At 38.8% G+C, this 27,101-nt stretch overlaps 1 protein-coding gene across 1 annotated transcript in view; it reads left to right on the forward strand.

The window, feature by feature from the left end:
• CAMK4 (calcium/calmodulin dependent protein kinase IV) overlaps positions 1-26,451 on the forward strand; it is a 138,111-nt gene extending 111,660 nt beyond the window's left edge. The window contains exons 6-11 of the mRNA XM_041399178.1: positions 12,215-12,305; positions 14,117-14,191; positions 17,583-17,658; positions 21,288-21,414; positions 23,463-23,615; positions 26,221-26,451. Of these exons, the coding sequence (XP_041255112.1) occupies positions 12,215-12,305; positions 14,117-14,191; positions 17,583-17,658; positions 21,288-21,414; positions 23,463-23,615; positions 26,221-26,451 (753 nt within the window). The remainder of the gene's footprint in view (positions 1-12,214; positions 12,306-14,116; positions 14,192-17,582; positions 17,659-21,287; positions 21,415-23,462; positions 23,616-26,220) is intronic.
• The last annotated feature ends 650 nt before the right edge of the window (positions 26,452-27,101 follow it).

The raw sequence follows: 27,101 nt of genomic DNA on the forward strand, positions 1-27,101 counted from the left end.
TCAACTCTCTTTGAGAGCCACAGCAGTAACTGTCTGCAGAGCAAGGGTACAGGGATGTCTGAATTATGGTGGTAGTGCAGTGCAAAACACTAAACTAGCACACACACTCTGGTTTCTTTGAAGATAACAGAAACATTTACACTGATTTCATGGGATTAATTGCTGTTTGTCATGTGTGGCTCTAAGTCCTAATTGAAAATTACCAGTGGCCTGTAAGACAAATGCCCGAGATGCTTTTGCAGCCCAGGCTCCTCCTTTCTGACCACAGGCAGATGCTGGAGGTGACAGCAGGTTCTCAGACATATTTTATCACTATTCACCCTGGAAAGCACTTGTATTATACAACTTTGTCACTCACTAAGAGAAACAGCTCTGGAAGTTGCAGTTTGGGAAAGGCTGGCTTATTTGCATTGGGAATAAAATCTGTCTACAAAGTAAAGTCAAAATACTAGAGTTTTCTTGTCAGCTCCATAGCTTTGTAGAATATGTGACAGAGCACAACAATTTTGCTAATATTTGTAGGCATTTTTACAAGGAATGCTGGAAAGAATATGGCATACTAACAGAAATTTAATTTTTGTAGTTTTTTATGGACATCTCCATTGTAATAGCAACATTTGGAATTAAGAGAGATTCATGTAGAAACCAGAAAAAATATTTGGAAACATGTTTCTGAAAATTTTTCTGTGATAAAAATACAATTTTAAATTAATCTCTTCCTCTGTCTTCCAGTATCAGCAGATGCCATAAAGAAAAATGTTTGTAGCCTTTTGGATATTAAAACAACAATCATATGATGTGCTTTAAAAATAGGCAACATTGCCTGAAGTTCTGGACTAAAGCAGCAAAATCACAGGGAGGTTTCTTTGTTAGACAGAAATTAAACATCCCATTTTGATCTGTTCCTGGCCTTTCTAAACAAGAGGAGCTGCTAGCAAATTCAGGTTTACAATTTGGCGTTTCTCTGGGTGGCACATGGTATCTGAATTCCAGGTGTCTCAACAATCAACATGGAGTGCCTTGATGAAGTCATGATGATTCCCTGCAGAACATTAAGTTTTCTTCTACTTTTGAGAGTCTGCAAAAACATGTAATGTGCCTTTACAGAAAACTCATAATTATACTTGTGTGCAATCTGAGAAAGCTTTTCAACAGAAGCAGTCACCTAGGTATCAGAGTAACCACAGGCTAACCTGACCTCTTCCTCTTACTAGCAAGTGAGAATTTTATACCTCCTTCCAGTTACATTCTCACAGGTATAGCTAAATGGGTCTGATTTTTTCAAAATACCTGATTTCCTTACAGATATTGCTGGTACATTGTAAATTGCAACAGAAGTGTATATTCCTAATGTCATCACCTGAAAAAAATTGAGGCTTTAAAACGTAGAATGGAAATGGATCTTATGAATTCTCACTGTTTTGGGATCCTAAGTAACTATGAAGTTGTTTGGGTTTTTTCACTGAGTGCCCATGATAGAGCATAATAGACTTCTTTTCTCATTTTAAATGTAAAGTTTGTGTTGCAAAAACATGAAAACTGGGATAGTTGGCAGGTCTAGCCTGCAAGGTGTTCTTTGAGCAAGGAGACGCCTGAGGTATGGTGCTGCTGACAGAAATGATATTTTGTTTTCCTTCTTGATTTCAGAATAGGAGAGTGCATGTGTCACACTTCTGTGAGGCTGAGATTAGTCTAAGTTTTCCACACCACCACTGTGGTTTAATGTAACGGCACCTGGAAGACTGAGGTTGGCTTTTGTACTGCACAGGCTGAGGGCTTACATCTAGGAAATGAATGAGACTCTTCCATGCATGTACTCCTTGAGGGCTAAGCTGTTTAAAACTACATTTTGTAAAAGTCTGTAACAAAAGTAAAATAAGATTATTCTTTTTTTAATAATATGGTTTATGCAGCTTAAATGTGTGGTCAATATTAAGCTTAACAAGTGATGCCAATGTAGGCCAAAATTGATCATTCAAGGAAAGCAGTATAATATAACACAAAACTACATCTGTATGTTATTCATGCATAAAGAAGAATTCAAATGCAGGACTATAAATACCCCATAGGTAAGATGATGCATTAAAAATTATAAACTTTTTAAAAATGCATATTTTGGAATAAGAGTTTCATGGATGGACAAGAGAAATTTCATTCTCTTTGGTTTATTACACTGAAATCTCACCTTTGAAATAATTTAAGTCTGACCTACCAAAACAGTCATTCACTGTCAGCAATGACGGATGGCTTATTACAGACAATATCCGTGCCATTAAGTTGTGCCAGCACCAGCCTTCAAAAAAAATGGCCAGATTCAAATTGTCTGGTGGAAATACCCTTTCACTTGAGAAACAGGGTGTTGTTTTTATCACTGATAATTTACCCAGGACTTTTCTAAACATTTGAACAGTGTAGGCAATTGAACACTGACACCCAGGAGCACTTCCTGGCATGGCTTAATTTTGTAGTGTACAGTACAGGCAGAACAAAATCTGCTAGTTCAAGAGCACATAATAAAGACTGTAACTTACCCATTTAACATCTACATTACTCTATGAAATATCCCTATTTAAAAAAAGGAGAAAAAAATCAAAATTAAATTTAGTGCTTTGATCGGAATGCAAAAAACCAATTTCTTGCAAGAAAATGAAAATGTGTTGGTTCAGAATGAACAGATGTGCACCTGTGGCTAACTAGGACATTGTATTATGGCCTTGTTACAGTATCCTAGAGCTGTGGGTTGTGAATCTCTGTGGTCAGTGAAACATAATGCTGCCAGAAATAGTTTTCCATCAGTTAAATGTCTCTCTGATGACAAAAGTTATTGGGACCTGAGCTAGAACCAGATATCATTGGCAACAGCTTTAGATCCATTCTAGATTGGATTTCATTCATATCTTTTTCAATTTCCCAGTGGCAAAACCAAAGACATTACTGGCTTGCAAAAACAGTGCTTATTTTTCAATAATCTGCTCAGAATAGAGAATCTACATAATTCTTAAATTTGATAGAATTGCAGTGGTCTTGCTGAATTTTGTGTTCTATATAGGGGTAGCAGATTAATAAAAGCCTTTCTGTAGATTTGTGCCATTGGCTAAAAGGTAGAAACTCAATTTTATAAAATTCCTCCCTGCTTCCTTTCAAATTCAATACATCACTTTACAAAGACACATTAGTGTATTTTAGGTTGTTTTTTGTAGGTCGGTCTTAAAATAATTCCATCTTTAATGCTATTTAAATATTTTTAATGTCTTGAAATTAATTAAAAACTTTTGCTTATTAGGAATTTGTTTGTTTGTTAGTTTATAAAGTGACAGTGGTCAATAAAGTAAAAGATGGTGAAGACAGCACAGCAAAGTGGTAGAATGCAATGTGATTGTGATGCTTTTTGTCTTCTGACCTCTGTACAAACCATAAGACGTAAGCACACTGTGAAGGGTTGGTTTTAAGAACTTTGCTGAGTTAAGTAAGTTTAGCAGAGAGGTTCTGTGAGCAGAAAAAAACAGTAGAGGAAATAGGTGCTCATACCAAGGAAGAACTGCACTGCGAGGTTTTGGCTTTTGCTTTAAGAAGGGTTCTGTTTTGGGGGAGTTTAGCTTTCCTGGGTTTCTTTTGCACCTCACAAAGGAGTGTACTGTACCTCATCAGGTCTGACAGATCGAGTCACAGCCGTTCAGAAAGCTCTGCCCACTGCAATTTTGTGGCATTACGCTACATCTGTTACAATAACTCTTTTAAATTTCACCATAAATCACTGAGTTTTCCCAAAACAAACTACATTCTTCACCTTTTCCATATGCTGCTGGACAGCGGCAGGCACTGGGAAGGTGCCCAGTCTGTGTGGAGACTGCAGTGGTAAGATTTTCCTGCATGAGGGGTCTGGGCAATTGCAGGAGAAGATGCATATCTTTGTCTTCCGTACCCCAGACATGCAGAACAAAAAAAAATAAATCCTAAACCACCAACAAAACTACCAAACAAAAAACCCCAAAACTCAAAAAAACAACAACAACAAACCCCCCAAAACAACAAAAAAAGAAAATTAGGCAGAGTGGCTGTGCGAGCAACATGGCAAAGGTATGTTAATTCTTCTTAATTCTTCTCTGAATTCTGCAGGTGGGTGGCTGTTCTGGATGGATGTAGGGAAAAAGCCACTGTATCAAAGCTCTTCTAGCTACTCTGATGCTGTGGCCTACTTACAGCTTAAGAGGAGAACTTCATGCCACTGCAGACAGTTAGCTCTCTGCACAAAGCCTGCTTGTTTGGGAGCTGTGTGGGAAGGTGTGTGTGTTACATATGTCAGATTGTACAGAAATTACTGTACATGATTTGCTGTCACCACACCTGGTGTAGTGTCGTCATTCCTAAGGCTGCTTCACTCCCCTAAAAGCTGGAATATTCAAAAAGATAAAAATGCTTCCAAATGTAAAAGAAAATTAATTGTGGGGAATGCAGTTGAAACTTTATATAACCCAACTGCTTAATTTAAAACCTCCTTTCTGACCTATCTCATAACTCTGAATATCGTAGATCAGCAAAGAAAATAATGAGATTTGGATTTATTCATCTATGCTGATGCATTTTTTAATTCCTTTTCATAATACAAAGATTTATTATCTGAAATTATAAATCAGATTAGTTGTGTTAGTGCATACTTATGCTAAGTACAAAGGCAAATATTCTTTGTTCCACTAAAACAATATTCAGTTAAATGAATCTGACTAGATGAATGGATATTTTATGAAAATATTTGGAAGCTGGTTTCTCAAGTAGCAAACATAATGGCATACTCCTCCTTCCCAGAGCAACCAGTAAAAGCAAGACAAATGCAAAGAATCAAATTACAGCAAGATGTTCAGAGGAGCTTTCATTATTTGTGGCCTTTCTAAGTCTCAGACACTGAATTCCATAACTTGCTGAAATAATACATCCAGAAAATAAATTGATAATGGTTTCATCTGCTGTGGTGATAAAGTGATCCTCTTCATGGTGGTGGTGGTTCATTCAGTCTCAAAACCAATGGTACTACCAGAGAGGAATGGTGGCAAAGAGGAGGTAAGGATGTGACTATAACTGTAACTTGATCCACACTTTATTACTGAAGCCTTGCTGATGCCTGTGGAGCTGGGTTCTGACATTACCACTGATGGTGGGTTTTTATTTGGTGAGTTTTTTTAAAGCTCTTTAAGCAGGAATTCTAACATATACTTCTTCAACACCTCTTAAAACAATCCCTGTATATTCAAAATTATTTCTATTCTTGTGTTCTATTTTGTACAGAAAAAAAATTAACCCTAAACAATGTTTTTACCATGTAAGCAACAGAGTTAGATAAATGCACTTTTCCATAATCAGCACAAATAAAACTATCCAATTTCCAAAGCCAAAGCATATAGGATTTCAGGTCCTGTTCTGTATTTAAAGTTATGCACTGCCTAAGGGATAAATGGAACAGGAACAGGCTGTTATATAACTATACATATTTTAAATAAAGTCTGACAAATTTGAAGTAGGGGAATTTTACATGGAATTCAGTGGTAACAGCACTGTTTCAAAACCAAATTATTATGTCCCCATTTCCCTCTGCACTTGTCACTCTGACATCTGTGCAGTTTATATGCCTCAACAGTTTCAAAAACGTAGAAACTGAGATGCAGAAGATCTGCCTGGTTTGGCCTAGGATAAGTCTACAGTAGCTTCAGGTCACATACCATATCCTCTTATCAATCTTTAACTTCTATGCTCTTGTTGGACTCATAAATTGCAAACTGGCTAGATGCATGAGATTGTAATAATGCAGAGGTCCTCATTAACATTTTAGATATCTCTCAATTCCCCCAAGATGCATTTTTCTTGTTTTCCAAAGTCTGCACCAACATGGAATGTAGGATTCCAGGTACATTTTCAGTGATGCATTTTGGATGTTTCTCTGTACTCTGTGAGGTCTGTGCTGAATTATGATTTTAGACATCACATATGTAGAGAATGGCTTTCCCATTCTACTTGTATAAGGTGAGCTCACTCACCTTCCTAGGACTAGGAAACAGGATTTTTTTTCCTCCAATATCCTTCTGGTTTATTGAAAGTTTATTTAAGCTTCCTCTTAACTGATTCAAAATCTGCACCAATTAACCATGCCTTATTCAAGCAGTATATGGCTGTAATCAAACCAAATTACTGTGCAGTAGCTTTCATTATGCAATGACACTCTTTTGTGCAGCTTTTGTGAGGGCCACAGAAAGAGCTTAATTACAAGTCTAGACATTCCTGAAAAGAGAGCAAAAAAAGTCCCTGAATTCAGTTCCTTATGCATGTAATGACTGCATTTATAGCAGAAGATGTCCAGTGCTGACTTTGGTTCAAAACCATACTGTCCCGGTTTTGTAATAAATTCAACATGCAAGTCCTAAATATACTCTATCAAGCAATGAAACTGGTGGAAATTTTCCTTTTGAAAACATGAGTGAATGTGGTATTCATGATCATGGCTGTCACATTATCAGCATCCTGAACAGAAATTGCTGTAATGAAACCACTGCACCAGCCACACCTGACAACAGACTTCTCCCCACTGCTAATGCACACAGAACTCTGCCACCTTGAATGAAGATCACTGCTCAGGAAGAGCCCATCCTGGAGTTAAACACAGGCACGTGTGGAAGCAGAGAACAAGTCAGGGTCTTCATGCCTGGGTTTGAATAACATGAGGAATTCAAAGGCTGAAGCCAGGAACGCCAAGGCAGAAGAAGAGAATGCATCTAGAATGAAACAAGAGGGGTAGCAAGCTCAATCATCCCCATTAGAAGTGCTACAAGTGAGGGAGACCTATTGAAAGATGTCTAGAAAAAGGAAGCACTGTTTCTGTCTTTTTTTTTTCTGCTAGTTTCCATAAATGTTGAGCTATACTCAGATGTCTAGCACATTTAATAGCCATGACTAAGTTGTAAAGGATGAACCTACAATAAGAAAAATTACTAAAAGCTAGCTTCAGAGTGTATTCAAATAATTCAGATATTTTTAAAAATTCTTTGCACCCAGTGACCTCCATGGTTAAAGAGCAAGCTACTTAAACCTAAAATAGATGTAATAGATAGCAATCACATCTGATGTGAAGCAGATATATGCAGCACTCACTTCAAGAGGAAGAAGGAAGGAATTAACTTCACTCCTCCCAGAAATTTGAAGTAAATAATGAAGAAAAGAATATGGGGCACCTGGGGAATAACAACGCATGGAGGTCACCAGCAAGGCAGGATTTTGTTCAGATCAAGCCATGTCAAATCAATCTGACTTTTTCCTAAGCATGGTAAGAGACATTGTTAGTGAGGGAGAAGCAGAAGGTATTGTACCTACTTGACATAAATAAAGCTTTTGGTACTTGACTCATCTGACAGTTTTACAATAAATTATTGAAACATTATCAAGGTTATGTGGCTTTAAGCTGGTTAGAGACTGGTTGTCTCTACTGAGAGAATGTGTATCAGCATATCTAAAGAGCAAAAGTGAAGGTTCAGGAGAATCCTTGCCTGCTCTGCTTTTTTAGTGTTTTTTGTTGGTAACATCTTATGATGGAATAGAAGGTCCACTTATAAAATTCTGCAAACCATAAAACTGGAGAAAGCTACAAATATGCTGCAGAGTAGGATTAGGGATAGAATAAAGTTGCTAACATTCAATGCCCTTTTTGTTCAGTCAAGGACAGAAGAGAAAGAGCTTGGAGGTTACACTGGATCATAAGGCAGACAGGAGTGGTATATGTTGGAAATAAAAGGCAAATACATTTATTAATACTTTCTATAAAATTTGTCAGGTCACAAGTACTGGAATGCATTTTTGCATTTTCAACACAATAGTGCAAGTTGACACTTTCCTGTAGGAGAAAACAAGAATGACCACAAGTCTAGAAAAGATTGACCAAGCAAAATCCTGCAATCCTAGAGAGGAGAATAAATGTGTACATGGTAACAAGCATTCAAAAGGTTCTTGCAAAACAAGGAGATAATCTACTTTCTGCCTCTTCCATATATTGGAAACAAAGAAATGGTCTTCATCTGCTCTTGTCAGAATTCAGGTGAGTTGCAGGGAAGTAGTTTGTAACAGTCAGGAAAGCACAGCCCTGTAATAAATTGCTTGGGGAAATTGTAAAGTCTCTAATAGCAGAGGTCTGCAGGAATAAATTGAACAAACAACTGTTGTAGGTGTAATTGATGCTGCCAAGGAGCATAGAGAGGAATAGATCATTCAGGTTCATTACAGCCATAGTTTTCTATAGTTCTGTGTAATGGGTACCATAAATAAAATTAAGGGATAGGGACAGAGTTTTAAGCAGTTTATGTTTGTCCTTTTGTCATAAAATCTTTCACGTTAGATAGATGCTTGAATTATTAAACAACAAAACAAAGAACAAAAGAAACTTTCATGCAGCAGAGTGAGAGCTTTTTGGAAAAAAAAGCTTAAAGGGAAAGAATAAAAAAAAAAAGAAAAACAAATTCTTTCTGTTGCAGTCGTAGCTAAAGTCATGGAAGTTGTTCACTTATGAATTCCTGTTGTGTACCCCAGGAGTAAAGGCTGAGATGAAGGCTGCCTTCATTTTAAGCAGGTCCTGCAGAGCAGCACCTGTATATCGGACTCAGCACAACCTAGTGTCATGATGAGTCTGACCTCAAAGTTTATCAAAGAGTAATAAAACTGTACTACTCAACTTTTGTTGTAAAACTTTTCTCCCAGATTATCTGAGAGTTTTTCGTGATTTTTTATTGGCTGCCATTCTCTATTGAAAATGTGAAGAAAGTGAAAACTGAATATTTTAGCTACAGTGAGAGTACCACATCATGATCACATTTCAAAGTGCATGCCATGTTCAACTGTTCTGCAGTGCTATGCATTTACAAACTCTACATCCAGTCATAGAAGTAAAGTATTTTCCAAGTCTTGTCCATATCTTTTATGTGGGAAAAGTGATGTAATTCAGTAATTCCTAGGTTTGCAAAGCGCGTTCTGGCATGATACCTGGGCCCAGATCTTCTCATTTGAACATAAAACTTAGTCATTAAGAGACATGACATATAAATAGTAGAGCACCTGTCTTACAATGGAAATGCACAATGCCCAGCTCTGTACTACAAACTGGGAAAGACTTTGAAGTTATGCAAAGGACCATAACTTTTATTAAAATCGGTATATGAGAAATAAAGCAAGAGCAATAAAAATAAAGCACACATAAATTGAGACAAGTGTTATACAAAGTGGATTATGCTAATTTAACGAAATCTGTTTCTAAACCAAGATGCTTTAGCTCATACTGTTCATATTTCTAGAAGACCAATTAGTATTCCTTCAATACCTGGAGCTCTAATGCTACATAAGAAGAATGGCACTGATGAAAATTTGGAAATAGGTGAGTCCTGGGGTATCTACTAACTAAGGGAGCAGTGCTGAAAAGGGACAGTGTTGCAAGGGGGTTGTGAGTGACAGGTGGCCCAGGCTAGATGACAGGAGGTCACTGCATCTGCTAGAGATCTTTATTGACAAGGCTGTTTGGAGGCAGACACCTTTTACAAAAGTCCAGCCAGATGTCTGTCCCCTCAGAGGCCTAGGGATCCACAAGCCTAGCTAATACTTCCATGAAGAATGGGGTATCCATATCCATAAAACCACTGAAGTTTTTCTGTTAGGTTGGTTTTGGAGTTTTTTTTAATCCATGTTGCCCTTCTGTCTGCTAGTTCACAACAAAGCTATTGACCCTATTGGCAATACTCAAAGAATTTTAATGTATTATGAAAATATAAGCTGCGAACAGTAGCTGTTAAACCCAGGACCTGGCAGCATGAGGCATCCCTGGCCATAACACATCTTGTCCCAGCCCAAATGTGAAGTCAAGCAAGAGAAACAAAGGATGAGAGAGGAAAGAGCAGCAAGGACTGATTTTAGGGTGTGACCATGGCAGGATTTATGTGGGCTGCAGATAGATGTCAGAGGAGTTACTATGTCAGAGCAGAAATTCTGGATTAAATGCTGGGAAGATAAGGGGAGGTGTGGTGAAGACAGAGTAGGTGTAGGGGCTGTGATGAGGGTACATGAGAGAGAGAGAGCTCTGATTATTGCAGTGACAATCTTTGAAAGACATGGGTTAAGTTATTGAGGCAGTTTTCTTTTGTTGGGCACCCTTATGTGTAAGTTTTATGCAAATAGTGGGCTGGACAGCAAGAGAAATTTTCCTACTTGGGGTTTTGTAAGTTTGTAACAAAAAAAACCACCTGGTTTACACTCCAAGTCAAATTAGTTAAAAAGTCAGTCAGTCATAGGGCACAGGAGTGGTTAGCAGATGTTTTCAGTTATGGTTCTTGCTGTGTGTGAGAAGGAGCCCCACAAGCCAGTCTCATTTTATGACTTAAAAGGGAGGAAAAGTTGAACAGATTCTCCTAAAGTTTTTCCCAAAATTCCCTCCCACAAAAATGTGTTTCTGGAAAGACAAGAAAATTTCTGTGTTTTCAGTCTCACAGCATAAAATGTTTTTAGGATTATGGGCATGTGGTAAAGAGGACCTGCTAAAGACTGCAGACTTGGCTGGAACATTCTTCTGCATAAATTTGGTCAAGGATTTTTTGTGCAGATGAATTGACAGTGACTGTTTTCCATCAAGTGATCGTGAAATGTTTGATCTTTCTCACTCCTACAGAGGCAGCTAAACTGATTTTCAGCACATGAACACAGATCAGTTTAGACATCTTTTTCTGTCCACTCCAGTCTGATGGCTTTTGGTAGCACCTCTGCATGTCAAACACATCACTGCTATGCTGTGGGAGCATTTTTGCTACAGTTATGTCTGGCATGATGAAGATAAATTTCTGTGGATGGTGAACATGATTGTTTGCAGGCATGCAGATGTGGCTGTATTAAATGATGTAGCAGTGTACTATCCATCAGTTTCCATATGTTGTTGGCTGTTTTTACCTTGGATAATTGATTAGTTACTTCACTGTGGAAAACAGCTGGAGCAAACACTTAAATTTCATTGTGAAGTAAGGGGAGAGTCTTTGACTGATCTCTAAAAGTCACATCATGACAAATCCTGTGTCTTTAGGATTGCAGAGAAAGTCAATAAAGAACACTTATTGCACTGTGAGAAAACACTGGTGAAAAGCACACAGTGTCACTAAAACAATGCCCAAGGACAGCGCAATGTATTCCTTCTTAATGATATTTAATCATTGGCAATTTATAGGAATTAAAATTACAATGAAATACACAGTCAAGAATTCACCTCAGATGCTAACTCAAGTGTACATTATTATAGCTGTGTAGTCTAGGTGAATATTCAACCATTTGTCATTTCCTGCATAAATATGCACAGCGACTGGGATTTTTTGGTAGTGAAAACATAGCTGAGGGAGATGCTACTAAAATGTAGAACAGGAGACTTTTGAATAAGATAATGTGATTCTACCCTTCAGCAACTGTCTTCTAAGACTTCAGAGTTTTGTGTGAATATTTTATCAACAATAAATACAGATTTTCTCTCACTAGTTTATCCTTTTTTGTCTATCAGTATATTGTATATTATATTTTTTCAATTTCTGTCCATAGCAATATAAGTGGAAGCCATATATACTAGAAATTTTTCTTTCCATTAGTGCATGGCAAGAATTCAATAGTGAGTGGATTTGCATGTACTGCATGTACTTTGGCAAGACAGATGGATTTTTGGAACTTTCCAGTTGAGTGGTTTTAAAACTTGTAAGAATCTGCACCAAGGGACCCCAAGCATTGTAGTTGGCCCAGGACACCTACTGCATCCTTTCTACTCAAATACGTCTATTTAATTGTTTAATAGTTATGTGACCATTTTCCTCTCTCACAGAATGTTATAATGTGCAGAAACTACCTTCCTCTGGGACAGATTTTGGCATCCCATCATCTATCAGATTGCTTCTTAGGAGCTACTGCTTTATTAAAATTCAAGGATACTTTCTGATTTTGTTCCCAAATTAACATGATGTTATCTTTGCCTTCCCAAATTTTATTTTCCTATCCAGATTACAGTATGAATCCAAGGATCCTATGCTCAGCAAGTTTGCAGAGAAAAGAGCTGTTGAAAATTAGTGAAGTAACTCTGTGTCACACAGAGATCAAATATTAATCTGCAGCTATAGAGAAAGACATCAACTCATGATTGACCGTTCTCACTTACATGCTTTGACTTTCTCTTTCTTAGTATCTGCATGCAAATGGGATCGTGCATCGAGACTTGAAGCCAGAAAATCTACTCTATGCAACACCAGCACCAGATGCACCATTAAAAATTGGTGAGCAGCATTAAATGTCTGCTTCCCTGATGCCTTTGCATCAGTAATATGTGCTAACTGATGTTTGGAGTATATACATCTCACGATCACCCTATTTGAAGCCAGTCCTTAATGAACAGCATGTTTCTTCAGCAGCACAGCTGTTAATGATAGTTTCAAAACCAATGCAAAACTAGATGCTTGCTTACAGAATTCATTGCCAAAATCATGTGGAAAGTGGCAGAGATTAAAGCACTGGGAACAAGAAGAACAATGAGAACAGCATAAAGGTCTGTGCACCACTTTTATGCCCCTTTTTTCTGTTAAGCTGGTACCTTAAGAGGAAAGATATACTAGTGTGAAAATAAAAATGTGCAGATAAGTGGCAGAAAGCAAACTGAGCAAGGCTGGCTTCTGTTTTGAAGGCAGGTTTGAGGGACATGCAGAGATCTTTGCAAAGAGCACAGAGGAGCTCTCTGAAGCATGGTCAGCACCACAGAGGGGGCAAGGAGGAGCAAGGCTCTCCTATTCAGGAATGTATTGTGCCAGTTCTGTTGGAGATGCAGACACTTCCAAAGGGTATAACCTCCAAAAATGTTGGGCATGCCTAGTTTTTTGCTTGAGCAAGGAGCATCCTTCTCTAAGTTTGAAAATACCACCTGGTGCTCCTTTAGGAGTGAGTGTTTCCACAGTCATCAGGATGGTGTTTGTCATGGTTTTCTGAAGCCAAATTTCCATGAAGTGGCCTCAAGCAATTTTGTATAAATTTCTAGGAACATTCTTGGTTCTCAGGGTGATGGTATTGTACTTTATATCTTATCCTACTTATCTTTCCTGGAAAGGCTCCAAACTTGATAATTTAATGTAACACCAGTGGCTTTGGTTTGATGTCCAGAGTGTGTAGGGCTTTTGAAACATTTCCTAAATGCCATGATTCTTCATCTTCCTGGTAAGGTAATTGCCTTATTTAAATTGAAGTCAAATTTACAACGAGTGGCTGTGTCTATAAAAGTAAACTTTATTTCTAGTTAGATAAATTATAATGCAAAAAGGATAGCCCTTTAGGAAAAAAGTGACCTATTTTCATCCTGATCTTGAGTTAAAACATTCCCTTTTATATTCAGTCTAAATAAACAAAATCAAGTCCTTTATTTTGCGCTCTTAAGGCCAAGGTGATTTTCATCACCTAAGAATAAGTCCGTTTGAATAAACTTAGTTTATTCTCAGTGAAAAAAGAGTTGTGAACACTTCAATTTTTATTACTTTTATGAAGGAGTCATGCAAGTACAGTGTGTATTGTCACAAAGGCCCTTGCTCTGTGAATAGTAATTCAGAGTGGAACATTGGAGAAAGGATGATCAATACTTCTTTTATCATCATCTCTGTGCCTCTAAAAGGCTTCTATCAAAATATTGCTGAGATTTTGTCTTGCAGAGACTACATACTTTGACCCTTGACTAAAAAAGCAACCCAAAATAGTTCTGATAATTTTATTGAATTACTCACAGAGTGGGAACTGAATATATACCTAAAATATATTTTTGAATCTCTGCTTGTATGCCCTTAGGCCTCCCACTGCACTGGCTTTGTGCAGTTTTCAGAATAAAATACAAGCTACATTTCTGTCAAGCAAGAGCCAGGAATACTCATTTTTACAGCAAATTTTGCCTCTGGATTGCAGCATGGGTAGATGCATTAAATCAATGCTTACCTATGGAAATGTCAATACCATTCATTTAACGTATGAATGTTTATTTAATTGCATATACAATATAAAAACCCACATTATTACAGGGAGTAAGAACATTAATATTCCCAAACCATCTTAACAGCTGACTTTGGACTTTCCAAGATTGTGGAAGATCATGTGACCATGAAGACAGTTTGTGGAACTCCAGGGTACTGTGGTATGTTGTTTTGTTACTTATATTTGCATTTATGACTGTAGATGCCAAGGAAAGAGGACACTGGAGAAGATGGTGAGATCACTCTGTTACCTCATAGAACAGCCTATAATGGCATTCAGGTGACATTGTCACTCTCCATTGTATGACATTGCCTGCAAGGCACACACACATACCAAGTCTGTTTCAGAGCAGCATTTAATTCCAGCCCAGTTAGTTTCATAAAACTGTGTTTCACATATTAGCTGTTAATGTTCTGGTTGTCCTCTCTTGTGACAGTTATACTACCAGTGTCACACGTCCATAGTTAGAGCTTAGTGCTTTTATGCCCATCACCATATACTTCGTAAAAACAGCATAAGGCTCATTCCTGTAGAAGAGCCCTCAGAGTTATGTTGACTTGGTAGGAAGGATTGAGGCTGAATATTTATGCAGGGAAGGGAAGAAAGGAGCTTTATGCCTATAGTTATGTGCCTATAGCAATCCTTGATTTACAATTCAAGTCAACTGACTGTGCAGAAATCCTGGTGACCAGAAAATATTCAAGCATTACTTTCCAGAATTGGAGGAAACCCAGGAGAAATACTGTTTAAATGCCAAATTAAACTATGAATAATTGATGGTTCCAGGCTGCCAGCTCCCACATCCTGCCCACCCATCTATCAGCGGCTTCTCCAGAAAGGACACAGCAACAAAAAACACATACTGTAGTCTGAATACTTTGGCATCAAGACTTGAGAATCTGTAGTCCTTGGGATGTACAGATTGATGCAGAGGACGGAAAGCAAGAAGATGATCACAGAGAACTTGGTTTGCTGCAATGTTGTGCCTTCAGTGAACTTAACAAGAAGAGCATATGTGTTTTCTGAGAGTAGCACAAAAAATCAAGCCAGTGCAAAGCAATGATTCATGATCAGTCTGTTAGAGGCAACCTCTAAACTAACACCAATGTGTCAGACAATTCCATTCAACAAAAGCAAACTTCTGGAAATCTTAAAAAATACAAAAAGTCCTTCTGTTCATGGCTGTGCAAGTGTAGTGTGGGAAGGAGAAAAGATTGCATTGATGTTTGTAGGTACAGCCAGCCCACTGTGCTCCAGAAATGTGGCAGCCATCCTATGTGCATCACAGATCCAGTGGGACCAGGGTCCTCAAGCTGTGCCTGTCAAGCTGCTTAGGCAAACATTGACTCCCCTTTACTTTTGCAGAGCTGGAGTTCCCCAAAACTGCCTGGCCTTTCCGTCTGCTCCTCACAGCAGCAGAACCAACTGCTGGAAATGGTCTGTCTTTCCTTACAATGAAAACAGAATATCAAAAATAAAGCCTAAATAAAAGTGCCAAGCAAATAGACTCATAGAACCATTCAGGTTGGAAAAGACCTCCAAGATTGTCAAGTCCAAGCTTTGACAGCACACCACCATGCTAACTGTGGGCCATGTCTAGTCGTTTCTTGAATACCTCCAGGGAAGATGACTCCACCATCTCCCTGGGCATCCTGTTCCAATGCTTAACCACCCTTCCTGTGAGAAAATCCTTCCAAATATCCAACCTGAACCTCCCCTAGTGAAGCTTGAGCCATTTTCTCTTGACCTCTCATGCTTACATGGGAGGGGAAGCCAACCCTCACTCCACTACCACCTCCACCCAGGTAGTTGTAGAGACTCCCTGAGCCTCCTCTTGTCCAGGCTAAACACTCACACTTCTCTCAGCTGCTCCTCTTAGGATTTATTCTCTACCTTCACCAGTTTCTTTGTCCTTCTCTAGACAGGCTCCAGTCCCTCAAGGTCCTCCTGGTTGTAAGAAGTGCCAAACTGGACACAATATTTGATGTGTGACTCACTGGTGCCCAGCACAGGGGGGATGGTCACTGCCCCACTGTTGCTGACACAACAAGGTCAGGATGTCCTTGGTCTTCTTGGCCACCTGGACACAGCTGGCTCATGTTCAGCTACTGTCAACCAGCACTCCCAGCTCCTTTCCTACTGAGCAATTTTCCAAATGCTCTGCTCCCAGCCTGTAGCACTGCAGGGGGTTGTTGTGGCCCAAGGCAGGGCTGACATTCAATCTCATTGAAACTCATGCCATTGGCCTTGTCTCATGGATCCAACCTGTCCACATCCCTCTGTACAGCTTTCCTAGTGCCCACTGATGTCATCTGCAAACTGACTTAGGATAGCCTCATCCAGACCACGATAAAGATGTAAAACAGGACTGGTCCCGACACTGGACCCTGGGAAACTCCTAGCCACCAGCTGGATGTAACTCCACTCATGACCACTCCCAGTGTCCAGATGTCCAGAGAGTTTTTCATCCAGTCAGTGACACCACAGCTGTCCACACCATGAGCAGCCAGTTTCTCCAGGAGAATGTTGTGGCAGATGGTGCCAAAGACTGCTAGAGTCCCCATAGACAACACCCACAGCCCTCCCCTCAACTGTCAGGTGGATCAGCTGCTCATGAAAGGAGATCAGGTTGGTCAGGCAGGATGTGCCATTCCTGAACCCCTGCTGGCTGTGCCTGATCCCCTGTACTGTATTTGCCATGTGATCACATCCAAGATGATCTTCTCCATCATCTTCCCTGGCACTGAGGCCTGTACTTCAGACCTGTACTGTGCCTCACAGGCCTGTACTTCCCTGCATCCATTTTCCTGCCCTTCTTGTGGACTGACATCACATTAGCCAGCCTCCAAATCATCTGGGACCTTCCCAGTTAGATAGGACTGATGATCAGTGATGCAGAGCAGCTTGGCAAGCTCCTTCTCCAGCTCCCTCAGCACCCTTGGATGAATCCCACCTGGTGCCATGAACTTGTGAGTGTCTAAGTGGCTCAGCAGGTCACTGCCTCCCTCCTCCTGGATTGCACAGGTTCTGTTCTGCTCTCTGTCCCTGGCTGCCAGCTGGGGCTGGTTCCTTGCGGATAAACAGGCCTTACTGTTGAGGACTGAGGCAAAGAAGGCATCTGAGCCTTTTCCTCATCCTTGGTTCCAGTGTTTGCCTCTGCATCCAGTCAAGGATGGAGATTTTCATTGGCCCCATTTTTGTTGCTGATGTATTTATAAAAACACTAAGTAAAATACTGAAGTTAAAGCACCTCCTTCTTGGTCACACTGTAGCTCCAGTGCAGCTGTAGCTTTCTGTCGTTCCTTCCACAAACATAAAAAACAATTTGAAACCAAAGTACACTTCTCATTTTATTCTGGCTCTGCTTGGGCATGACTTCTCTTGTTTTATATTCAGTGAAGGGACACATTTGCCTAATTAAGGGCTTAAATGGGCAGTCCTAATTTTTTATAAAACTCTGCACACAACTGTGCATGGACTTCAATTGTTTTTGTGACTGTTATTTCTTCACTCAACTTTTGTGTTACTGAAAAGTGTTTTGTCCTCTGCAGCACCAGAGATACTACGGGGATGTGCCTATGGCCCTGAGGTGGACATGTGGTCACTGGGGATTATCACCTACATCCTGTAAGTGCAAACAGTCATAGAGAGAGGTTCTCTTTCTAGCACCCACAGGATTTCATTACACTATGAACTGTGCCATTGGAAAAGACAAGATCCTGAACTTTAATTATTACGTTCCTAACCTTACTGAAGTCATATCCTAGAAGAACATGGCAAAACACTCAGTCTAAATATTTGATAAATATAACACTTCTTCCTGAACAGCAGCAGACCTACCCATGCAGAATCATGCTACTAATGTGAATAAGTATAGACCAAAAGTTCCAAACACTTGTGTTTAAGTAGGCATTTGTGTCTAACTCTTATTGTGGTTAGTCATGATTCAATTGGTAAGAATTATAATTACTTTATTGTATTGATTGAATCCTTCAAAGGAAGATTATTGAGAAGGAAAATTGCATATGATGTATTGACTTCTTTATGGGAGAATAATTATGAGACTAAATTTAGACCCTTGGCAATGACAATGCTTAGCTGGGTTGTGTAGTTATATACAATACTTCTAGGATGATTTTGTGGGAAGAAAATGACATTTTACACATGTAACTTAAAGATATGGAGGATTTTATACATGTGGGCCATTATCCCTCCCCTACTACTTGCTATGTCCAGCAAGTACAGTGTGGAATAACACAGTTATTTTTATATTTTGCAAAGAAAAAAAATATATTCGCTAGAGTTTATACTAAAAGTCCATGTAAGGATATATAAACACTCTGATAGTAATGTCAGAATACATTCATCTTTTCTTCTGCACATAAGTTTCAAATAATTCAAAGGTCTCCTTTTGGGTACCTGTAAATAATAGGCTACAATATTCCTATTTGTCATTTTGTTATTTGCTCCTTTTAAATGTGTGTCTTGGTGTCATGGTCTGGTTCAAGATCCAGACCTTGTGTTGAAAATCATGTCTCAGATATTGCCTGCCAGGTGCTCATTTCTTGTCACTTCTAAGGTTTCCGCTGATGACAGAAAGATATGAAACTTGCCAGCAAGACAGCAAGATGATCCCTAAGACTGGAGAGCTGACTTTTGTTGTCCTTTTACAATGCCACCTAGATTGAGTTATGGCCTTTCCTAGTTACTCAAGGCCTAATGAAGTTACTGCACTTCAAACTAAGAGCCTGCCTTAAGCAGAACTTACTTTTAAGTGTAAGCAAGCTTCAACAAACTCCAGATAGCTCCTATCTAAATATCTGGCACAGCATTTTCCATATGCAACTTCCCAAAACCTTCTGTGTGTGCATAAATACAAGTGTGTGAGTTCCTGCCCTAGATGAGGCTGCATGACTGTAGATACTCTTCCATTCTTCCTCCTTCTAGTCCTGTCCTACTCCCACCTCAAAACCCAATTTGATCTGCAGGAACAAGATGCAAAAATCCACCTGGTTGTCTCTTCCATTTAGCTTTAACAGTACTCCACCTTTTAACTCTTCTATTGTGCATAAAGCTTTGTGAATCAATATGTCTGATGGATTAGAAACTGAGACCAGAAAGGTACATGTAAAATTACTAAATCATTAATCCTGGAGCCCAGAGGACAATGTTGCGTGTCTCAGTCTCATAGTTGAGTAAAGGAAACCCACTTACATAGAGACAATAAGAACCCCAACATTCCTGTATGTCCACGCAAAATGGAGTGTATGTAAGAGTTAACAATCACACTATAGAAGATTGGCATAAAACTGTATCTTGCCATTAACCAAAGTGGCCTTACTATTTGATTAAAAAAAAACCTGACATATTTTGACAGACAGTTTTTACTGACCCAAATTATATTAAGACCTGTTGGTGGTAACTATCATAATTCAAGGGAAGCCACATGTGTAGTTTTAAAAGTCAAGAGGAACAGTCCTTTTTGTATTCCTAAAGCAGGTAGAAATCCTTCTGCATGTTTGAGATGCAGACAGTGGTCAAAAAATACAGAGTCTTTGCCTGTAGTCAAAATTGCATGGATTTAATTAAAGGAGTTACTTTACTAAGTTACTTAAAAGGACACAAGACCCCATCTGGTCATTTTAGTTGTTTTTTAAGCTCTTTACATTGACTTTTCCTTTATTTGTAGGTAACTGATTTAAACTGAATCACAAAAATAAAATGTTATTTCAAAATAATATAAAATCAAGAGCAGCCACACCAGGTTTTGCACTGATTCAATTAATCTAATTTAAAATAACACCTCTATGTTTACTCATCTATTTTGGCATGTAGCAAAAAAAACCCCAAAAACTCTGTCTGCTGAAATGGATTTTTAAGTAGAAGCATATCTATTGAAATTGTTAGTAGGAAAGCAATAGGTGATAGTAGTGAGTTACAGTGAAAACAGAAAGCTCACTTAGGAGGCTTCCAACACAATCACAGCAAGACTTAAGCAGGTTCTTACTGCCATTGGTGACCCAGGTCGAATAAACAGTTTGGGCGGAGCCAGTGAGGGGAGCTCAGGGGTGTTCCATGGGGACAGCAGGGACCTGCTGCAAACCCAGAAATGGTAATGGGAGAGGCAGCAAACAGGAGGGGAGCAGCAGAGTGCCTCTGCCTGGCTACCACCTGCTGAAGCACAAGGCTGGGAGGCTGGATCCTTGTGTTTTAATACACCTTTGCCAGACTTGGAAAAATAATATGCCCAGAATGTTCTTGCAATGAGGTGTTTCTTCCCTTCAGCAGTGGAATGTGATGCAGCTGTTCAACCTACGGTTATGCACCACTCCCAAACCCACATTTTTTCCTTGAACCTCAGCCTCCTTTTTCATAACAGTAACCACATTGTGTTTAAAAATACAAAAAGAAGTTAAAATGTAGGGCTTTTCTATATTTTTTCTGGTCTTGATCATTATGATCTGCTGTTGTTTTCCTCTCATCATCTTACTGCTGTTGCATTTTCTGGAGGCAGGGGAGGAGATAGCCTTTCTCTCTTAAGCTCAGATCACATACTGGCTGAATAGGAAATTCACTTTAAAAAAATCTGATTATGTGTGCAGGCGTGATTAAAGTGCAGTGAAGCGATAAAAAAAAGGACATGATACAAATGGAAACCACATCTATGAGTCTGCTTTCCCTGAGGCCAGCAATGTGGATCTCTGCTAGGATCTGTATTATACAATATATTTATAAATGCAGTCATTAGTGAGATCACAAGACTTCTAGAGTGTATGTAGGTTACCTAAGTAAAGATGAGGCCTGATCATGAAAACTTACCAAAGGTTTTTACATGTTGTGGCTGATAGGATGGAAAAATGTACAGGGATCAACATGTCTAAAAATCATTCCTAATTGAAGATACAAAAACTTTAACTTCACGTGTAAGATTAGTTTCCTCAGCTAATTCCTACTCCTCTGGCAAGAGTTACAGGGATTCTGATAAATGATCCTCTATGATCCTATTTTAATAGTTCCAATTAAACACATGAAAATAGAAAAAAATACAATTAGAAAAGCCTTTCCCAGTGCTTAAGAATACTTATGACCATATTTCTCTCTGCTCTGTAGAATTAGAAGTTCATGAGTACATCGAGGTCTGGTTTCCCAAAGTGATCTACAGGACACAGAGTAGGGAAAAATACTACCATGAATTGTTTCTAACAACCCAAGAGTAATTAAAATTTGATAAATTAATTTCTTTTTTATCCTTTCAGACTTTGTGGCTTTGAACCATTTTATGATGAAAGGGGAGATCAGTATATGTTTAAGAGAATCCTGAGCTGTGAATATGACTTTGTGTCCCCCTGGTGGGATGATGTGTCTCTGAATGCCAAGGATTTAGTAAGTAAAGCAAAAATGAGACTGGTGTATTTAGTATTTTTGCCACTGAGAAAGAGTCCATTTTGGTGTGGGGACAGAATAATTGGTTAATTAATTGTTCATAATTGTTTCCTCTTGTCTTTGCTATATTGTGGTGTTGTTAATATTCCCTGTTAGTCCAGTGCTGTAATTTTGCACTCAGAACATGGATATTCAGGTTCTTCTGTGAAGCAAGCCATAGATTGTCAGCAGCTGTCACAGTGTTCATGTATGCCTGCCTTTCCTTCCAGCTCTGAAGTGTTTCACCATTCATCTTCTCCAGGCAAACACCTTCAGGGGAATGTAGAAAAAAGCCCTTCTTTTTTCAAAAAATGCAGTTTTCAAGCCTGCATTTTGGGGAAGAATATAAAAAGGAATGAAACTTTCCTCCCACTGCTTTTTTTGGCATATTTTTTTCTGTCCATTAAAGTTTGGGTTTTTTTGGTAGGTGAGGAAAGACTTACTACTTTTAAATATGCTCCATTAGCAAAATGCAAGGGCTGGCATGCTATCTGCACTGTATTCTTTTATTAGTGCATAAAATAATTTGGATCCAGGAGACACTGATCTGCAAAGATAGCTATGCTTGAGTCTGACTTTTGTCAATAATAACTTGCATCATTCAGTTATTTCATAAGCACTGAAAACACAAGTGCTGTGTTCCCTATATACTTATACAAACTGTGTCACAAAATACTATGTCATTGGTGTTAGTAAAGTACTTCAAGATATTTCAAATAGAAGTACTGTAGAAGTTCAAAGTACTTTTTTGGTGTTTTATGAGATGTGAAGTTTTTCTAAGGCTAAATAAATATAATTTAATGCCAGATCAACAGCAGGTAAAGCTTTTGTCCAATCCACTCCATACTGTTTTAGTAAAGTAAAGCTCAAACTTTCAGGTTTGAACATTGCATAGGAAATTGTAGATAATGATGACCATGACTCTCCAAACCCATGTTGTGGGCAGTTCAGTGTTCAGCTGAAGTGATTTGTTTAACTCCAGGTCTTTGTTGGAGACACAACCAGTATTCACCACAATTCCTGTTCTTCTGCATGCACTTCAGGGAAGAAATTTTGTTTAAAAGCTATTTGTAGAGAGATTTCAGAGAACACTAAAGGAAGTTTTCCCTCACCCCTGGGCACATAGGATCAGTGGAGCCCATGCCATCACTTGCACTGCTCCAAGAGGGTCTGTAGTCAGGAGAGCTGGGTAAGTGTGGCTCTGCAGAGTGCCATCTGTGTACTTTGTTACTCCATCCTCACCTGTCTTCTTTTTTTAAAACTCCACTTGTCCAGAGATACAGTAAAACTCATGGAATGTCACTTGACTGGACACACTTTGTATACAGCAGGACCATCTCCAGTCCCAGGGGTATGTTTGCAGTGCCTTTTCCCAAAAATATCCTACTGTCATATTTGTAGAAGTCCAGGTTTTCTGGCTTTGGTGATAGAAGGAATGGTGTAAACAGCATTAGTTTCAGAGTGGGCTAAGACAGAAAACAATGTTTTTTTTTTTATGTGCACATAAGGTTTTTCAGTGACTGAAAGAAAAATTTCCTTTGTGATATACATGACAGGGACTGCATGGTACAAGTGTGCAGAAGCTGCATGCACATAATTTAAACCTTCTAATCCACTTTAAAACTTGTCCAAATTCTAAAGAAGAGATACTGCTCAGAGACTTTGAGAATCTCTTAGGGTTTTTGTGACAAGTCAGACATGAAAGAGCCTATGATAGATACAGGTCAGCTGCATTGGTACATACCCTTAATATGTTGGTAACCAGCTGATACTTTCTCTTTTCTCTTCCCCCTTAGTGGCTGTCTTAATCAGATGTTATTTATGGAGGACCAAGAAATGCCTGAAGTAAAATACTTGCAAAGACACAAATGAAAATTCTTGTTGGTTTCTTAGACTGTCTCACCTAAGGTGTTCTCCAAACCAAGGCTAGAGCCCCCAAATGCAAATCTAGGTAAATTTGAATGAAGAATAATGTTGACAGTCTTTTGTATTTCTTGCTTGTGATTCAGGTTAAAAAGTTGATTGTTTTAGACCCCAAGAAACGCCTCACCACTCTACAGGCTTTGCAGCACCCATGGGTCACAGGGAAGGCAATAAACTTTGCACATATGGACAACGCACAAAAGAAACTTCAAGAATTCAATGCCCGGCGTAAACTTAAGGCAAGTCTCTGCTCATTGTCTCTGTTTTGGCTATGAAAGCACACAATTAAATTAGTAGCCTTGCAGAAACCTTGCACATTTTTGAGGACAATATTCCATGGTGTTATGGAAGCTTTTTATTTAAGATGTCTGATGAAGATTGAAGAAGTTTGAAGCTGATTCAGTCAATGACTGAAGCCAAAACAAAAATGGGTGAAGTTGATTGAAAACTTTCTCTACACAGACAGGACTGCTGAGGATGTACACACCTTTCACAAAATCCTTGCTTTCCATCTTTTTTTCCCTTCTTCCTGTCTTGCTTCTGTCCACCCATCTGTCCTGTATTGCTGGTGCATCCTTAGAATACTGATCAGAAAGAACAGCATACTGAGTAATTTTTTAATGAGCATCCATCAAGCTAAAAGAAAAATAGTTTAAGAGAATATTAAAGCATATTTTGATCCCCAACCTACTCGTACCTATCAATACAAAGCAGGAGGTTTAAACCATCCTTATACTCATTTCAGATGTGTAGGCCACAAAATATCCCCAGGATGCTCCTTTACCATCCAGTCTACATATCTGCCATTGGAAGAAGCAGGGAAATATCTTTAGATTCAAATAGCAGGCAACTGGGCACCTGACTAACATAGTATCAGGAAACTTTCTTCTCCCCTAATCCATTTTTTAGTTTTTAAAATTTTCATGTTATCAGGAGATAATTCCAGGGATACCTCAACACAGGAGTTGTTAGCAACAGCTACAGTGAAGCTGCCCTTGTAGCCTTGGGGAATAAGAGTAAAAAGCAACTTAACTGAGAGCTTTAGTAAATTCCATAGAAAAATCAATTCACAAAAAACTGAGCCTTAATTTCGGCTTTGCTATTTTTTCAGTAGAGAACTGTAGAAGAGAATCTGTACAGGGCAAAGAAATTTGCTTTGTCATTTACAAAGTTCTCAGAGGAAGTCACATTGACATTTTGATTTTGTTTTTCTTTATATTTTTACACCAGAGATATTTTTGAAGCTCTTTTTATTTAGACCCCTGCAGTTAATCAATTCATTCTTTTGTGATTATAAGCTATCACTTTTTATAAGTTTATTTCTTCACTTCTTCTCTGTTAAATGACCAAATCTCCAATTATTAAGAGGATTGATTGAAGCTGGCAGTTCTTGTAGAGTTAATAATTTTCCACAAATATATCTGTAAAAGAAACAATAAATTTTTTGACAATTAACTCCTGGTCAAAAAAATAAAACCAAAGCAGACATCAAAGTAGTGAGTACATCCTTCAGCTGTTGTTTTGTTAGTAAGAATAATGTGTAATTATTTCCTCTTTCCCAGCATAAAAGTCTATCAGCAGGCTTTCTTTAGGTAAAGATAAATTTTAAAGAGTAACTCTAAAGGTCTCAGTCAGGATTTGGTATTAGTAAATATCATATATCAAATATCAAACATCAAATGTCACAGCCTATATCATAGGCTGTGTTGAATTTGTTTCATAAACATCCAACACTGCTTGTGAGACTAAATTACACACTAAATTACACTGAAGTGCGTTTAGAAATTATAGTATCATTGAGTGGCTTCTTCTGTTTGTAATCAGTTTTCCAAAGTCCTCTCACCACTAATGTGGATGTCTGTGATTTTTCCTTTAAGGTCTACTCTCTCAAAATTTTTGTCTATTTCTTTGGTTTATCCCTTATATTATTTCTTCATAATCTCTTGTAGCTGATTCTTTTTATTGACAACGTTTATGTTATCTGCTTTTCATTAAAATCTTTTTTTCCTTTTTATTTGTTCCTGGGAGTTTTTTGTTTGTTTCTTTTTTGTGTGTGTGTTTTTGGGGTTTTTTTTGGGTGTGTGTGTGTGATTATCTCTCAAAAGAATCCACAAAACTTGCTATGTTCTTAATCTCTCCCTGCAGACCCACTTCTTTGATGTCTAAGCAAAAGCTCAAAAATAGCTTAAGCTGTCGCACACAGAAATTAATATTTATTTTCCTCACCTCTGTATGTCTGGTTTTTTTCAGGCAATAAAACTGTCCAAGGCAAGGGCTAGTATAACTGTCCTCATGTGTGCCTTCATTTTGTGATATTTCATGTGACATGAAATCCTCCTCCTAGTGTGTATTTCATATGCCTATACTTAGGAAGTTGCCCATCTGCTGCACAACATTGCACTTGGAATATGCAACAGTGCAATAGTGATAAATATTGTGTTCCTTTGTGAAATTTTCATGGAATAATCAGTGACAATACTGTTTTTATTATTATGACAGAAGATGATGACTTTCTTTTTTGTCATCTACTTCAACATGGGACACCTGAAGTAATTTCTAAAAAAAAAAAAAAAAAAAGAAAAAAAGAACCAAAAAATCCAGGGTATAGCTGAAAAAAAGTAAAAAGGTTGTGTTCATGTCACCCAACATGTAACCTTGTGAAAGCAGCAATTTTAAACCTCAATCTAGTATTCCAGGTGGCTTTCTAAATCTGCCTAGCCCCAGGCAGGTATCCAAAGGTGATATTCCCAGGAAGACTGAATGCAGTTGCTGCTGTTGGGGCAGTGCTGAGTGCCCATGGGCCATGTTCCCTAAGGAATGTTTGCTTGGTCCCCTCTCTCCCAGGCTGCAGTGAAAGCCGTGGTGGCCTCCACACGCCTCGGCAGCGCCAGCAGCCACAGCGCCCACGAGGGCCACAAGCCCGGCCACAGCGCGGCCCCCACCCAGGACAGCCAGCCCACGGACAAACCCACCCAGGACAGCCAGCCCGTGGACAAACCCACCCAGGACAGCCAGCCCGTGGACAAACCCACTCAGGAAGTGGCGGCAGAGGTGGCTCCAGAAGAAATGCCTTAGGTGGAAGTCACTCGCTCGTGTTGGCAGAGATGTCATTTCATACACCAGCTACCTTGTCATCCAGCGAGAGAGATTAGCAAGCTTGGCCTCTCTGGTTCTGCTTCGGGGTGCTACAGGTCCCACCTGGTGATTCTACCTTCAGTGCATGTGACTGCTTATGAAAATAGCCAACTGTTCCATTAGGCATGCCATGGAAACAGTGTAATTTGCAGTAATATCGGCAGGTGAAAACATGGGGATTATTAACTACCTACCATAATGTGTATACTTCATCTATCTAGTGTTCCTAGGTGGCATTTGAAACAAAATGCTATTTTGTTTGGTTTTATGGAAGTAGGTGTCTTATCTATGTTGTGAATTTCTTTGAACTGTTTCCTTCCAGGTTCATAGTCCTTCAGCAGACAAAATGGAAGGAAATAACAAACCAATGCTTTTAAAACTGATGTATGAAATAATGTTTTTTATCTGTAAAATTGAAAAAGTATTTGGGGATTTACATGCAAAAAAAAAAAAAAAAAAACAACAAAAAAAACATTCCACTACTTCTGAGAAGAAATTGAAATGGTAGTTCCACTGGGCATGAAAATGTACATTGTTCAAGCTTGCATTGAGAATGCCTTATTCTGACTTTTCTTGTTTGTATACAGTAT

The sequence above is a fragment of the Onychostruthus taczanowskii genome, unplaced genomic scaffold (assembly GCF_017590055.1).
Source record: "Onychostruthus taczanowskii isolate IOZ18803 unplaced genomic scaffold, ASM1759005v1 scaffold158, whole genome shotgun sequence".
Classification (NCBI taxonomy): Eukaryota; Metazoa; Chordata; class Aves; order Passeriformes; family Passeridae; genus Onychostruthus; species Onychostruthus taczanowskii.